This window comes from Manacus candei, unplaced genomic scaffold (genome assembly GCF_025592945.1).
Source record: "Manacus candei isolate 608988 ecotype Guabito, Panama unplaced genomic scaffold, ASM2559294v1 h1tg000014l, whole genome shotgun sequence".
Lineage (NCBI taxonomy): Eukaryota > Metazoa > Chordata > Aves > Passeriformes > Pipridae > Manacus > Manacus candei.
This window is the reverse complement of record NW_026138062.1, coordinates 3546347-3560575: the sequence shown is the minus strand read 5'-3', so window position 1 is coordinate 3560575 and position 14229 is coordinate 3546347. Positions and strand designations below refer to the sequence as shown.

Sequence of the window (14229 nt, the reverse complement as noted above, 5' to 3'; positions counted from 1 at the left end):
TTGAAACCCATGATGAATTATGCTAGCTACTACAGGCTGATTAAAATGGTTATCATGTTTTAAAATGTTTTTCATATGTTAGTGTTAAATTTGTAGAATTGTCTGAACTTCCTCCTGCCTCTCTCCATCCAGACTCTGAATCCCCAGTGATTAAACAAGGGAGTTGACTAAACCTTGTCTAGTTTCTGGTTAGTGATCTCATATTTTGACTATTTCTCTTGATGAATGATACTCATGCATCACAAATTTTCTTCACTGGAATGCAGCAGGATGGGGAAAAACCACTGAATTGGCCATTTAAATACTTCTTTTCCAGACTGTCCAGGCTTTTTGAAAATCTGAATCAGGATGGTTTCAATTACAATTAGCATTTCTGAGCGTACTGCATTTTAACCTGTATATCCTTTAAGTTGAATTTGACATGCCACGGCAGTTGTAATCACTTTATGATGTGCATATCAGACAAATAAAAATATAAAATAAAAGCAAATACTTAATGGTTCCTGGCTGTGAAAGCATCACTCTCGTGAAAAGCATGAGCTCATTATGCATTTTTTTCTTCCATAAAACTTTGTTTTTGTTTGTAGAGTTTTAGTTTAATATGTTCTTCAGTCTTGTGACATTTATGAAGCATATTTAAACCAAAGTCCTGCAATGTAGCTGTGATGAATGGTTCTCCTGGGAATGATAAAGACATGGTTCAGCCGTGCTGCCAGGCCAGGTGATTGGCTGGGTACTTTCTCAAAGTCTGCATGCAGTTTAGAGGCCTTGCTGTTTGTGATCTTCTTCTCCTTCCTGCTCCAGAGAGGAAAGTTCTCAGCACTTCTGGACTCTCCATTTGTCCTCTGGAGCAGAGAGGGAGAAGGTTGTATAATTTTCTCCTAGAGTTTCTCACTGCATCATTGTTGCCATTTGGCATAAAAAGCAGCGATGGAAGCCTCGGCTGTAGGTTTGGCTTCTGACCGCATCCTGCTTCTTCCCCCTTGGCACCCAAACAAAAGGAAGCATTTGACAAAAAGATGTTTGATGGGAATCTCTTGTCTTGTAACTGCTGCTCAGATAAGGTGCAGCCAGTGAAAACACTTTACCCACAAAGGAAAGTCATAAATTATGTGGTACTTTGGTTCCTGTTTGGAGAACAGTATGTCAGACCCTGAGTTAGTTTCTCCTGAGAAACAAATGAGTGTGGTGCCAAACCTGTAAAAACTTCCAAGAGACAGACACTCAGAGCTATCTGTTTGTCACTGTTGCAGGGGAGCCTGCCGGTCTCCTGTAGAAACTTTAGGGGAAAGGAAAAACAAGTCACAAAACTGGTTCCTTTAACCATACTTGGTCTCCTTTTATTCTGTGCAGAGTGGGAATAATGCTGTCTAGTATCACAAGAACAAATCCATTAATAAATCCATTAATAAATCCACTAATAATTTTAATGGAGCCATTTGTAATGTGATCCTGTAGAACCAGCCCTATGCATAGGCCCAGAAGGGAGTGAGTAGCTTGCATTCAGGCCAGGAGATAGATGAACATGTGTTAGAGTATTATTACCAACTGACTGTCAGCGTTAAAAGAAATACCAGACTGCCTATTTGCTGTCTGGGAAAGAAGGCTGTGTAAAATAGTACATTAGTAGAAAAATAGTAGATAGTGGTCATATCATTGAGGTTGGTATCACTGCATCTACTCATGACACTGATAAAAACAGGTACCATGGATTGGAATACACTGACAGTGTCATTGCAATATCATAAATGGTAGGGAGTCTAGTGTGTGAGTTCCCCCCAAAGTGGATATATGGCTTAGAAAACCTAGAGGAAGTATTTTAATTTAAAATTAACCCAAAATTTTATTTAGTCAGCACAGAATCTGTCTTAAGGAAGATAATAATTTTCTGCTCCTTCAACACAGTTTTGAGAAGGTATAAGCACTCTCAAGACCACAATCCCATATTCTAGTTTTGGAATGAATATATCATTTAGGGAAGTTAATAAGACATCCTAATGTATCTTATCTTTTCTCATAAACTGACTTATTTGCCTAATTCCATAAGCTACCATTTGAGATAAATGTAACTGCATTATATTTCTTGTATTTTTGCTAGATCTTCTGGAAGCTTCCTAATACCAGGTGGAAGGGGATGGATAGCCCTTCAGCAAAAAGAAAAGGGTTTTTTTGGCTTACTGGGATGCCAGGGCTTCATTCATTCCTCTTCCTTGAATTTCTGGACCTTTTCCACTCTTCTCCCTCCCCTTTTTTTTAACCTGACTTAGTTTGTTGATTTTGTGAGTATTCTCACTGGTAACTCTTATGTCCTCCTGCTTCAGGGCAGGGGTCTCACTACCCCTCTTGCTGATAATGCTGGTTTCCCTGTTCTCTGAAGAGGAAAATTCAAAGTGTGTTACTCTGCAAAAAAAGATATAAACTAAAATTTTTCACTGATGTTAAGAAACCAATTCCCAGAAGAGGAGGAGCATGCTCTGGATACAGAAAAGGTGGGGAAAGATGACCTGTTTACCCTTTGCTTTTCAGGTCAGGCACAGTTGGTTGTTCTCTGTAAGCAGCCCCATAGTGATATGGTGTATTTTCATCTCAATAATTTGTTTGCTGCTTCTCAGGAGTTATATAAAGTAAAGGGGATTTTATGTGTGATTCTTCCTTGAAAATGCATATCTATTAATTTTTAGGAGTTTTTTCTGTAATTCCTGCTTTTTAGTGCAATTCCAAATACATGGCGTTTCTAAAACACCGAGAAGTTTCTGTTTGTTTTCAGCAACTTTCCGGTCAGCTGAGAGCTGGTGTCAAACTCCAGCCCTTGCTGGCTAGTCCTGGGAGCAAAGCCGATGATTTATTAATAACGCAGCTGCGGTTCCAGCGCTGCTGCTGAGAGCGGATAAACACTCCTCCTCTGCAGAGGGACAAGATTGTGTACTTTTCACCTCTGCAGTTACGTAAGGTGTCCTCGATGATTTATGTATTTAACTCGGCCCTTCCTTTTTCCTTTTGTTGGCAAGATGATTGACCGAGAAAGTGTGAAATCTGCAACAGGGAAGAGGCCCAGGAAGCCCCAGCTGGACTGGGAGCCCCAGAACACGGACGGGTGCAGAGTAGCCTGGCCAGGGTGAAAGCATCCCCATGAGAAGCAGCAGAGGAACTCTGAGTGGCACATCAGGTCACCCCCATAGCAGTTCATAGCTACTGGACATCCAGCTCAAGACCTGGGGACTGTGACACACTGGTGTCCAAGGTGACTTGTTCAAGGTGTGTTAGGTCTGCCCTTCTCTGTAGTACACCAGTGGGGTCCCATGGTACATAATGGACTTGCTGCATCATGCTGATGACCTTTTCCATATGGTGGGACTCTTCCAAATAATGAGTCTTTTCCAAATCTCCTTTAATGCACTGCAACTCTCAAATGAAACATCTTCTCAAGGCTCCCTTGGCCAGGTGAATTTCAGTAGGAAGCTTATGTGGCCAGTTTTGCAGCACTCTCCTCTCGCTTTCTTTCTGATCCAGTCAACCAGGCTCCTCACTGCTAAGGCACGTCTCCTGCTCTTTTTTGAAGACATACAGCTGATGTTATGTCTTTTCCTGAAGCATTCTGGTGTGTCATTGAGGGGACTGTTGCCAGCATACCAGCCTGTTGCCTGGTCCTTGCTGGGCTGTTCACCCTTTGGGCTCACGGACACCCCTGCAGCAAAGACCTCTCATTACTCACTCTTTCTTTTCTAACCTGGTTATGGTAGAGAACATGTGGTATGGACATTAGAGCATATATTCTATGTGCTGAGCCACAGTGATTTTCCTTTACAGGCCACCAAAAGGTGTCTCAGGGCTTGACTGTCAGTTCTAAAGTTGTCTTTGCTTACCTTTTCACTGCAAAGTGGTGTTTCCAAACCAAAGGAGTTTAATCTCAGTCCTATTCATATGGGCAAGCTTGCATTAAAGTCAGAATACTTGATGGCTTTTTATGGGAATTGTAAAGGAGACTCTGAGGTAAGAGGTAGGTCAGGAAGTGGTGCCACACCCTGCCCATCTTCTTGTTCGGTCTTTTGCCATTATGCTACACTGCTGTTGCCTTTTCTCTTGCCAGCTGACCTGCAGTCAAACAACTTTACTGGCATTACTTCTGGAATAGTTATTTTTGTCTACTCTGGAGATATTGAGAAAATTTGAAGAAAATTGCCTCTTCCGAAGGTCTTATCTTCTTTTATATTTCAGTTAGATTTAATGGTGGAGTATGTTTTTTACCAGCAGAAATCTGTGTCACCTTGACTTACAGTGTGGTCCCACCTGCAATTTTACACAGCTGTCATCTGTCTTCTACGAAAACACTCGATCCTTGAGATGAGCAGGTGTGTTAAAGCTGCCCAGCCGTCAGTTAACTGTGTGTAATGCTGTATTGTGAGACTCTATAAAGGTCTTAGACGTTTTTTCTATAATGCAGGAATCCGTGAATGCGTTGACTTCTCTGACTGGGCAGAGTTGGAGGGCTTAGATCACTGTTCTGCTATTGAAACCCATCTTGAGTCCCATGCTTGGCTGCATCTAGTCCTCCCACAGGAGGAGCTGTGTGTTTGTTGGAGCCCTACACCCTGCAACGAGTCTCACCACCCATGTAATAGAAATCAGACATTTCAGGAATTTTATCTACACAAAGTCATGTTTCCCTCTGCTTTATTTATGTTCATTCCATAGGGTTTTTCCCCCTATACTGCGTGTCGGCTGCCTCTTGTTCCATGAAAATTGTCTGTGTGCATTAGAGTAAAGATTTATTTCAAGGGTTGTCCATAGTTGCTTGTGATGTGCCGGTAGACAAACTTGAAGCTAAGATAAAAATAACTGGTTGATTTTGAGTGCCAGTATGTGGGGGAAATGGGAAAAGAAAAATAAAAGGAGCTACGTAATTGAGGAAGAAATAATCTTTATTGCCCTATTATTCTCAAATTATTTTCAAGGCAGTAAACACAGAAATAAAATAAATTGATATTAGTTTAAACTGTTGTTTCTCTGTCTGATTTTTCTTTTCTTATTTGTTAGGATAATCTCAAGGATGTTCGTCAAACGACTTACAATTTCATAAATGTCTTTTTTTTTGGCATCTGCAATATCTGCTTGAGTTCTTTCTCTTCTGAGCAATTTAATATTGAGTACACTCCCCTTGATATTCCAAGGCAAATTATTAAACCATTCTCTATAGCTATGCTCAACATTTGTTTGAAAGAGCATCTTGAGAGACTCAGAGCTCTTTGTGCATTGCAAATGTGCTCTTCAGTAGAACATTTTGTCTTTTTCCATTTAAATAAATATCTTCTATTAAGTCTTTAGTGGTAAGACTCTTATATCATTTAGACATTCCATCTTTTTGTAAGACTTCCATTTTTGTTCAATATTTTTCTATTTTTTTCTGTCAGTTACAGGCAGTTCTTGTTCTCTAACTTTATGAATAAAATGATTCATTTTTATTTTACCAGCTTTCAGTTTCTTGCAAAAAAAATTGAAGTCATTAAAAGAGTAGCTAATGGGTTTTCTTAGCTTATTGGAAACAGAATCAGACTGAAGTCACCTGAGAGTTTTTTGCCTTCTTTTCCATTTCTGCTTTAGAAAGTGAATTTGCCTTCTACTTTTCTTGAAACGGAAGTGTGTAGGTGCGTATAAATATGTATGCAAGCTCACTAACTTCAGTGGGTGGACTTGCAAGGTGGCCTTGGAAATACAGAACTAAATTCTCAGCAAAGTTTTTAAGTTGTTTTTGTTGGTGACTTTTGTTTGTGTCTTTTTCCAGGAAAACAGATCCAAGAGCTGAACTATTTCAAATGTAATATAAGAGATGCTTGTGTTTTTATGAAGTACATTTTTTCCTTCAGGTCTTTGTGTTTATAAAATGTATGGCAAATAGTGAAGTCTGAGGTATTCGAACTCTCCATCAAAAGCTCAATGTTTCTATTGCTAGTAAAGTTTGGTCCTTTTGAAATTATTTTTGCATTTCACAAATAGTTCAAACATGTCTCATTTGCAAGATAAGAGGTCTGATCTATGTTTCTTTCTATAAAATTAGATACAATTTTGCTTATTCTAGAGGAATTATGTTTTGATAAGCATGCTTATTTGCAAGTCAGCATACTCTAGATGTGAAATTATGCAAAATTTTAAAAAAATTTGAAAGTTTTTGTTATGCCTTAAGGAAGAAATAAAATGCTAAGTTATATTTTTTTTAAATCTATGACTAGTCATTCTTAAGGCTTAACTAAATCCCCTAAGTCTTTGCACATATGCATAACTCTAGAAGCATGTGTAGTCCTACAGATTGTGTGAGATGGTGCATGGTCACAGAAAGTACAAAGGGAATACTTTAATGGAGCTGTGATGTCTGGTTTTTTGCTTTCTGAGAGAAGTTAGGAAGCAGATTGACCTGCATAGGAAAATTGAATTCATGGATTGTGATGTTAGATGGAAAATACTTTTTAACTCAGTCCAAACTGAAGTCTTAGGGTTTTCCATGAATGATGAAAGTGCTGCTAATGATTGAGCTCTCATGTACTAAAATATATAGGGTAATGTATACATGCATGTCCTGTAGAACAAGAGGAATCATCCCTCTCTGCATATGAATACACAGTCAGTGTTTTCCTTAGTGGGGTTTTTTTTCCCTTTTTGGTATTTCTGCATTTGAAAAATAACTTTTGAACGGGATGTTTTGGGGTGGTAGAGTTAGTGTGGCTGTCAATGCACAGGAACAGAAGCTTAAGTACCTCAAAATACCTGCCGTCCCATTGACTGGGTCTGTTTTTAGCCTCAGGGAGTGCAGGATTATTGGAATTGAGAAGTTCCTGATTTATGCAATGGTGAAATTGTTAAATAGATTGGGTGAGGCCACACACGTTGCCAACCAGCGTTTGCTGAGGGACTGCTCTGGATGAATCCCAAAGGAGAAGAAACAGTTTTTGCTCTTGTCAGAAACTCTTCCAGAGAAGTATTTACAACTTAGGTACCTCCACCGCTGCTGACATTGCTGTCTCTGTGTCTATTCTTGCCATATGCTGCCACCACCCCAGACAGCAGCCTGTGCTAGCTCTTGCTCTGCCGAGGTTTGAACAGTATGTAATATGTTCAGGTATCTAATATCAACACCAAGCAGGTGATGTCTAGCTAAACAGCATGCCCACAGTTGCAAGTTTATTAAAATGTGTTCTGATCTTTACAGGCATGTGCAAGTTTGCTGATGCAGCATAATGCAGAAAATTGCAATATTTTTTTCCAGTAGGAGGGGTAGTTGTGGCATCAGGTGATTTTTACTTTTTAAAAATTTGTGTGTGTGTATGTGTGTGTCTTTTCTAATTCCAGCAGATGTTTGGATCTTAGAATGTCTAGCTGGAAACCAGAAAACCCTTTTTCCTTTGTATAACCGGTTACTCAGATGCCTTCTAAAACCATTCATGTCTTGGAAGTCATATACTTCCCCCCCCCCCCCTTAGACTGCATATTTAATCCTGAGAGATCATACAATTTCATCTACATTTGTTAATTTTAGCTTGTTTTCTTAAGGAAACAGGTTTTGCGTAATTGCACTATCTGTATTTTTGCCAGCACCATCCTCTCACCCTAATAACTTTTGAACATCCTAGCCAATTTCAAGCAAAGTTGCTAGAAGCAGACATCTCAAAGACATATCTTAAAGTTCTTACTGGTTATGCAAAAATCAGTGTCTGGGTACAAGAGAGAGATCCAAAGTACTACCCTATTAAGGAAAAGGCTGGAGTGGGCACTAAGCCACACCCAAGTGTGGTCTGCCAGCCACATTCACATCTTGGCTGGCTCTTCAGGACATGCAAGTCTCAAGCGAGTTATATTTATCGTATGAGTTGTTTCCTGGTCTATAGTTAGGAGGGGTGGGAGGGTGTTCTGGGGGAGAAGGAAGGATGGAGGTGGGGTACAGTAGGAAGCTGGGAGTTTTTGGAGAACAGAGGTGGGTAGAGGGAGCTGGAAACACCCTGGGGAGCGAGGTTCAGAACAAGAGACAAACATCTGCAAGGCAGCAGGCCTTCCTGTTTCTGCTTCTCATCAGATAACCTGTCTTTTAAAGGTGATGGGATGTCCTGTGTCATATGTTAGGTCGTGCTGTGAGGTAGGGGAGGCATGCTGTATTATTGCCTGCTAATAGCATCAATATATTGCCTGAAATCAGTACCTGAGTGAAATCGTTATGAATGCTTTAATTGATTCTTGGCTTAAGAAATAAAAGAAACATTGTTTTGCCTTTTTTTTTTCTATTCAAACATTTCTGTGAAAGATGAAGGTAATTTTGGTAAGTAAAAGCTAACTCATTATTAGGCATAAGGAATTCCCAAGCCTGGATGAATTATTATTATTGTTGTTACTATTAGAGCAATAGTAAAATACTGAAGAAAGCTGTGTATTTATAAAATATTCAAGACAGAGACATGGCTGTACAACTTGTAGACAGGAAATGGGTTCGTAGTATGTTAATATGCAAAGTTATGGGGTGTTACTTCTGAACTTAACTCATTTTGCTTATCTTAAAATTCAAAGCACGTACCTAGCTTTTTAATATACTCTAGTCTGTGGGCTGTCTTGTGCGATTGATCTTAGACAAACTATCTATTGTTCTTAATAGAAAAACTTATTGATTTAAAAAAAAAAAGTTAGTGGTGTGACATGGCTTGTGAAGGAATGTGTTTTTGAAATTAAGCCAGTCAGGTAGCAGCTCCCAAGACCATTGCCCTGGCAGAAGCAGAGCTTCTCCTTGCCATGCCCAAGTAATGGGCACTGAAGCCCTTTGAGTCCCCAGATCCTTGATGCACCCTTTCCCTTTCCCACTGCTTCACTGGAATGAAGCCTGTGGCACAGCCCAACACGAGCCACAACATGTTTCCAGTCTGGATAATTAGCAGTAGAAAAGTAATTTTTTTGCTAAAACTTTCCATTACCCAACTGAAATGTGGTGCTGTGCATTAGGCTAGCTGTAGACCACAAAGGCAGAGAAATGAAAGATCAGAGTTAGGTTCCATCCTTCCAGGATGAGGGGAGTAACAGACTGCTCGGAATTTAATCTGATGTCTGTTCATTGTTACTATCCATTGCAGGTAAGGAGGCAGCTCACTGAAAGTTAATTTTTCATGTGAACTCCCATGGGAAGTGCACAACCACTTATGATGTGCTTGTTGATAACCTTCACTTCATGGATGACAAGAGTTTCTAGGGGCCCAGTTTCAAACCAATCTGTCTGTGCCCTCAGTTTCAGGACTCTAATTTGTATCTGGGAGCAGGTGAAAAGTTGTAAGAAGCAATTATTTTTCCCTGCCACCTGCCCTGTCCTACTGAGTTTGTGCCATCGTGCGCCAGAGGGACTCAATGTCTGCGGAGCAGCTCTTAAACTGCAGTAGTTTTAAAAGCTGGGATGAACCTCTCTCCAGAGGCTTGATACTGATGCACCCTAAAGTTAAAGTACTCAGCTTTGTCTCATCTGTGATCATGTGACCTGCTAGCATAGTAGTTTTTTGCAATAATCCGAAGTGGACTCTTATTGATATTGACCCAAGCAATGTGTTGAATATACCTGTGTGTTGTGTACAGTTCTGCTGTTTGGTTGATATGTGCTGACATGTCCATTGGACTTCATATTTGACTTTCTAATAAACAAAAAAAAAAATCAGGATCCCGTTTGATTGAAATAATACTACAAGTTTGAATTTTTGTTTGTGCAGTGATTAGTAGTTGGGACATGAAGCATTTGGGAAAAAAGGAATGAAAATGCTTATAGGCGTTTTCCTGCTACCATTGTAGGTCCAAAAAGTAAAAGCTGATCTTAGAATTTATTTAATTTTGATAGTGAGGGCTGGATTAATCTCCTCACTATTTTCAGTGCTCATTCCACTGCAGTTTATTTTGGGTCATTTAATTTCAACAAGGCTTGATCTGTTTAGAGGGCTTTCTATAGCAGCATAGCAGGACCACACAGCTCTTTTATAGTACGTACGTTCATTGCTAACTGGGAGCTCAAAAAGCTAGTAAACGAGGCACAGACTTGAATAAGGTTAGAGAGGACACTACATTTTTGTATGGTTGGATTATTTAGAAAGTTTTCAGAAATAACCAATCTTTTGTGCACTGTGAGTTGCTTTGCAGATCTTGAAGTGGTGGTATACAGTAGTTGTGTGCTTTCAGAGGTAAGACTGGAGGCACTCTTCAGGTTTGAGGTACTTCAGAAGCCACTGTGGTGGAGAGTTGTTCTCAATCCTCATTTAAGGAGCATTTTAGTTTCGACAGGTAGATATTTCCATCAGGTACAGTAGTTTGATGTGATTTTGCTGTTTTAATTTTTAGATTTGCTGTATGAACCATTCATGTACAAAATAGATTAAGGTAGAATAGATCTCAGTTAAAAATGTCTGAATCAGTTAGCCTCATCAGCCAACACAGAAGTGTATGGTCATTGCCTGCGCTGAGCCTTCCCCAGTTTAACATTATGAAGGCAAAGGCCTTGTCCCTGCCAAATGAAAGAGCCAGCCTTCTTTTGTGTCCATCAAATCATGACTATTTCTGGTTCTGCTCATGCCAGCTGACAAAATAACATTACTTTTGTGGACTTCATTAAACCAGGTAGCATTAGTGATTTACTCAACAGAAGGAAAGGCGTGATGTCCTGAAAGTGGCTGCATCTATACTAACAGGTTAAAACAGCACTGAGACCATTGTTCCTGAGCATTGAGACCATTGTTTTTTCTTAAATTTTTAACTTTCTTGATGTTTTCTGGCCTCTGCTGTTTGGTATACTCCCAAGCAGTGGCCAGGGGCAGTTCAGGAAAGGGCTGTTCTCTATAGTTAAATAGCGTGGAAATAGCTGTTTGCATTCCTGTTAGCCTCAATGCACGAGAACCTTCCTGAACACGTTTAACTCATTCCTGTACAGCTAGTTATTACATCCTTATAGCAGATCAGAGGCAGAATCAGCAGTGTTTTGGTGTCTAAGTAAAAAGTGTGAAACTGTTGTTTGGGGACATTCAAAGCCTACTGAAAGGTCTGTAGCTGTATGTGTGTGGGCATGCATACACAGAGCCAGTGTATGTCTGTACTGTGTGATGTTCTTGTATAGGGATCTTGATGCTTTTTTGGCTATAGGAGGATATTCCTGCTTTGCTATGGATAGTAAAGCCAATGAATCGAAAGTCTAAAAAGCATTTCTTAAAAACATCTCAATTTGGAAACTTACCTTATACAAGTTGAGTGTATCAAATGCATTTTGACTAACGCTCTAGGTCCTCTGGTTACAGCTCTTAAAATTCTGTGATTGTTTGTGAGCCTTGTCATCAAGGAGCTTCTGATCTCAGCAGGTCCTGCCCTGCAGCTGCAAAACCTCCTGATGCACCCTGCAATTTACTTTTCTGAGGGAAAATGTATCAGTGCGTCTTATGCCACTCTACCTGCATTTGTGGTCAAGCATACACAGCTTGTAGAGCTGTCCATCTCCTCCAACACAAGCCACCTCAGAGATGACAGCCCACCTATATTTTTGTTGTCTCTTATTACCTCATTACTGTCTAAAAATTCCTACTTTCATGTTGATTGGGAGCTTTCCTTTTGCTGTGTACCTTCAGATTTAGCTCCATGCACTGCTTCTAAATTTAGTCTGTAAAAGTACCAGCTTTACCTCTTTTATACTTGAATGGAAATAGTTCAAACTTGTGCTTATGTAATAAAAACAGGAGGCTAGAAGGCAGTGAACTGGAATAAGGGTGGACGTATGAGAGAAGACAAGCAGAGTGGCCACTTTAGATCCTTACTGCCATGAACACACACAATTATTTTTAATATGATGTACTTAAAAGCTGCATTACTCTAAAAGAAGGTTTCAATTTGTTATTCATAATGTAATGTAATTTATAAAAAAACTTTTATGTTGCAATAACACCAGATACTCTAACAAAGATGCTATGAAAGGCAGTTCAGGTAGTCTGGATAATTCTCAGAGCATTAATTCTATGGTAGTGACCTGTACTTAACAATGAAAATGCTGATTCAAAGCCTTTCTGTTTTGTTTGGGTTTTTTACCTGTGGCTAATAGCCTAAATGATCAATCAGAGGTGGTGGGCTGAGGCAGAGCTCAAGGCCATCCGCTCCTCCCAGTCTGCTACAGGACAGTTCACGGGACACACCCTGCGTTTCATTAGCTCTTGCTTAGTTTATAGTATCATATTTTGCTCGCAGGCATTAAACTATCATCAAAAGCAGCAGGCCGATTAATGTGACTTCTTTTTCCAGGGTCGTTGTACAAGGGAGAACTGCAAGTACCTTCATCCACCAACACATTTAAAAACTCAACTGGAAATCAATGGCAGGAACAACTTAATCCAGCAAAAAACTGCAGCAGCAATGCTTGCCCAGCAAATGCAGTTCATGTTTCCAGGGACACCGCTACAGCCAGTGGTAAGTGTATTTCTCTGATGGTGTTAATGGTAAGTAAAGTTGAAGACTATATTGACCTGCAAAAGTTCTCTAAACTAGTAGCAATAAAAATAGTCCCTGTCTGTTGACTTAAGGAATTGCCGAGATGCTAGAGATATGTGCATTTATATTTGCATTTGAAGATAAAATGGAGTGTTGCTGTAGATTTGATTTATATTTCTTTTATCCCAAAACAATTTGCAATTTTTTTCCTCTTTTCCGCCTTCATTCAGTTCATGACAGGTTTGCAAGGCTTTTCCCTATAATCTTTCTGGAGGTGAAAATTTGAATAACAACAATAATTTGCTAGTAAGTCATTTGAGTAGAAATGCCAGGTTTCTCAGGAGTCTATGGGTTTGAATGGCTTTAAATATTATTTAGTGCCAATACCAGGAACCAAGGTTAATGTCATTCTGGATAGCATTTTCTTACTCTGTTGGAGTCTGAAGTGTCCCAGGATAAACAGAGAACTGGTGGTGTGTGCACATCACAAACTCAGTGATTTTGTCTCAAGATGATGCTCATGGTGCCTGGGACACTTCTAATCCAGAAGGTGGCATGGAACTCGAGTCTTGCATACATGAGCAGCATCAGTTGCTCTGGGCTGCCCTTGCAGTTGGGCTTCTCACTGTAGCAGACTTCCAAAGCATGGTTTGGCACGTAATCTGAATTAAACTTTGCACACATGGCTGCTGCTGATGTTTTTTCAATCTAAATGCCTAGTGTAAGGCATCCCACTGGAGTGGGATTTCTTTTCCAATTTGAGGCATCTGGAGTGTTGGCATCAACTTCTGTGTTGGACTTGCAAGGTCCATTTATAGTTTATCAAAAGACATAGGCACTCCTAATTACCATTTGCTTGGCTTTTTTCAAACATCTGCATTTGGTTTTCTAAGTGCCTTTGTCTTTCCATGGGCTACTGCAGAAGTCAAGTGTAAGCATTTCAGAAACAGATGTCTGTATTTGGTCACAGGAAGCTCACCCCAGATGCCTTTTTCAAATGTGTTTTTGTACTTGAAACATCTGCTGTCAGGTGTGATTGGGAATTGGGTGTCAGGACTCCTTGAATTTCACATGTTCATCAGATTGTATCTTGGTTATGTTTGCCTAATGTGTTTTGATATTTTGTGGGTTTTTACTGCTTGAGTTTTCATCCGAAAAAGTTTTGATGAATCAATAGATTCCACTGCTTAGTATTATGAGAAGAATTGAAGTGGAAAATTATACTTTTTTCTTCTTGCCCGTTTCGTCATTTGAACTTTACAATTTCATTGACGTAATGTCTTCTGTACTGATTACTGTGATAAAAATGCCAGGTTTTATTTCTCTGTCTTGCATAAATTGCCAGATTAAGATGACTCAGCCTTGACCAAATGGATAAAAAATGAAAGAAAATTCTATAGAAGTTATTTGACATGTGGATTTATTCATAAAATTATATCTGATACAAAGCTGTTATTTGTATTTCACATAACACATATTGTCCTCAACATAGTTGGGCCATTGTTTCATATAAATGTTCATTATTACGCCCTTAAGAATTTAACTCACATTTGACATATAAACTGGGTTGCTTGATATCAAGCAGTTTTGATCACTGATAAAACCAGAGCATCATACATTTTTAACTCTCTAGGGCTGGTAGATGCCATTTCCATACAGTTGTTTATCCTGGCTAATCTGTGTGCTCAAAACATCTTTGTACTAAGTTACCTTCACTTACAATTTAGTAATTGGTTCCAAAGGAAAAAAGAAACCCCAAACAAATTGAAA

At 39.5% G+C, this 14229-nt stretch overlaps 1 protein-coding gene across 9 annotated transcripts in view; it reads left to right on the top strand.

Moving 5' to 3' along the window:
- The window catches only part of MBNL2 (muscleblind like splicing regulator 2), a 109090-nt gene that overhangs the window by 62112 nt on the left and 32749 nt on the right, over positions 1–14229 (top strand). For all 9 annotated transcript variants that reach the window (XM_051780639.1, XM_051780635.1, XM_051780637.1 and 6 more), the window contains one exon: positions 12274–12438. In XM_051780639.1, the coding sequence (XP_051636599.1) occupies positions 12385–12438 (54 nt within the window). In that variant the 5' untranslated portion in view covers positions 12274–12384. The remainder of the gene's footprint in view (positions 1–12273; positions 12439–14229) is intronic.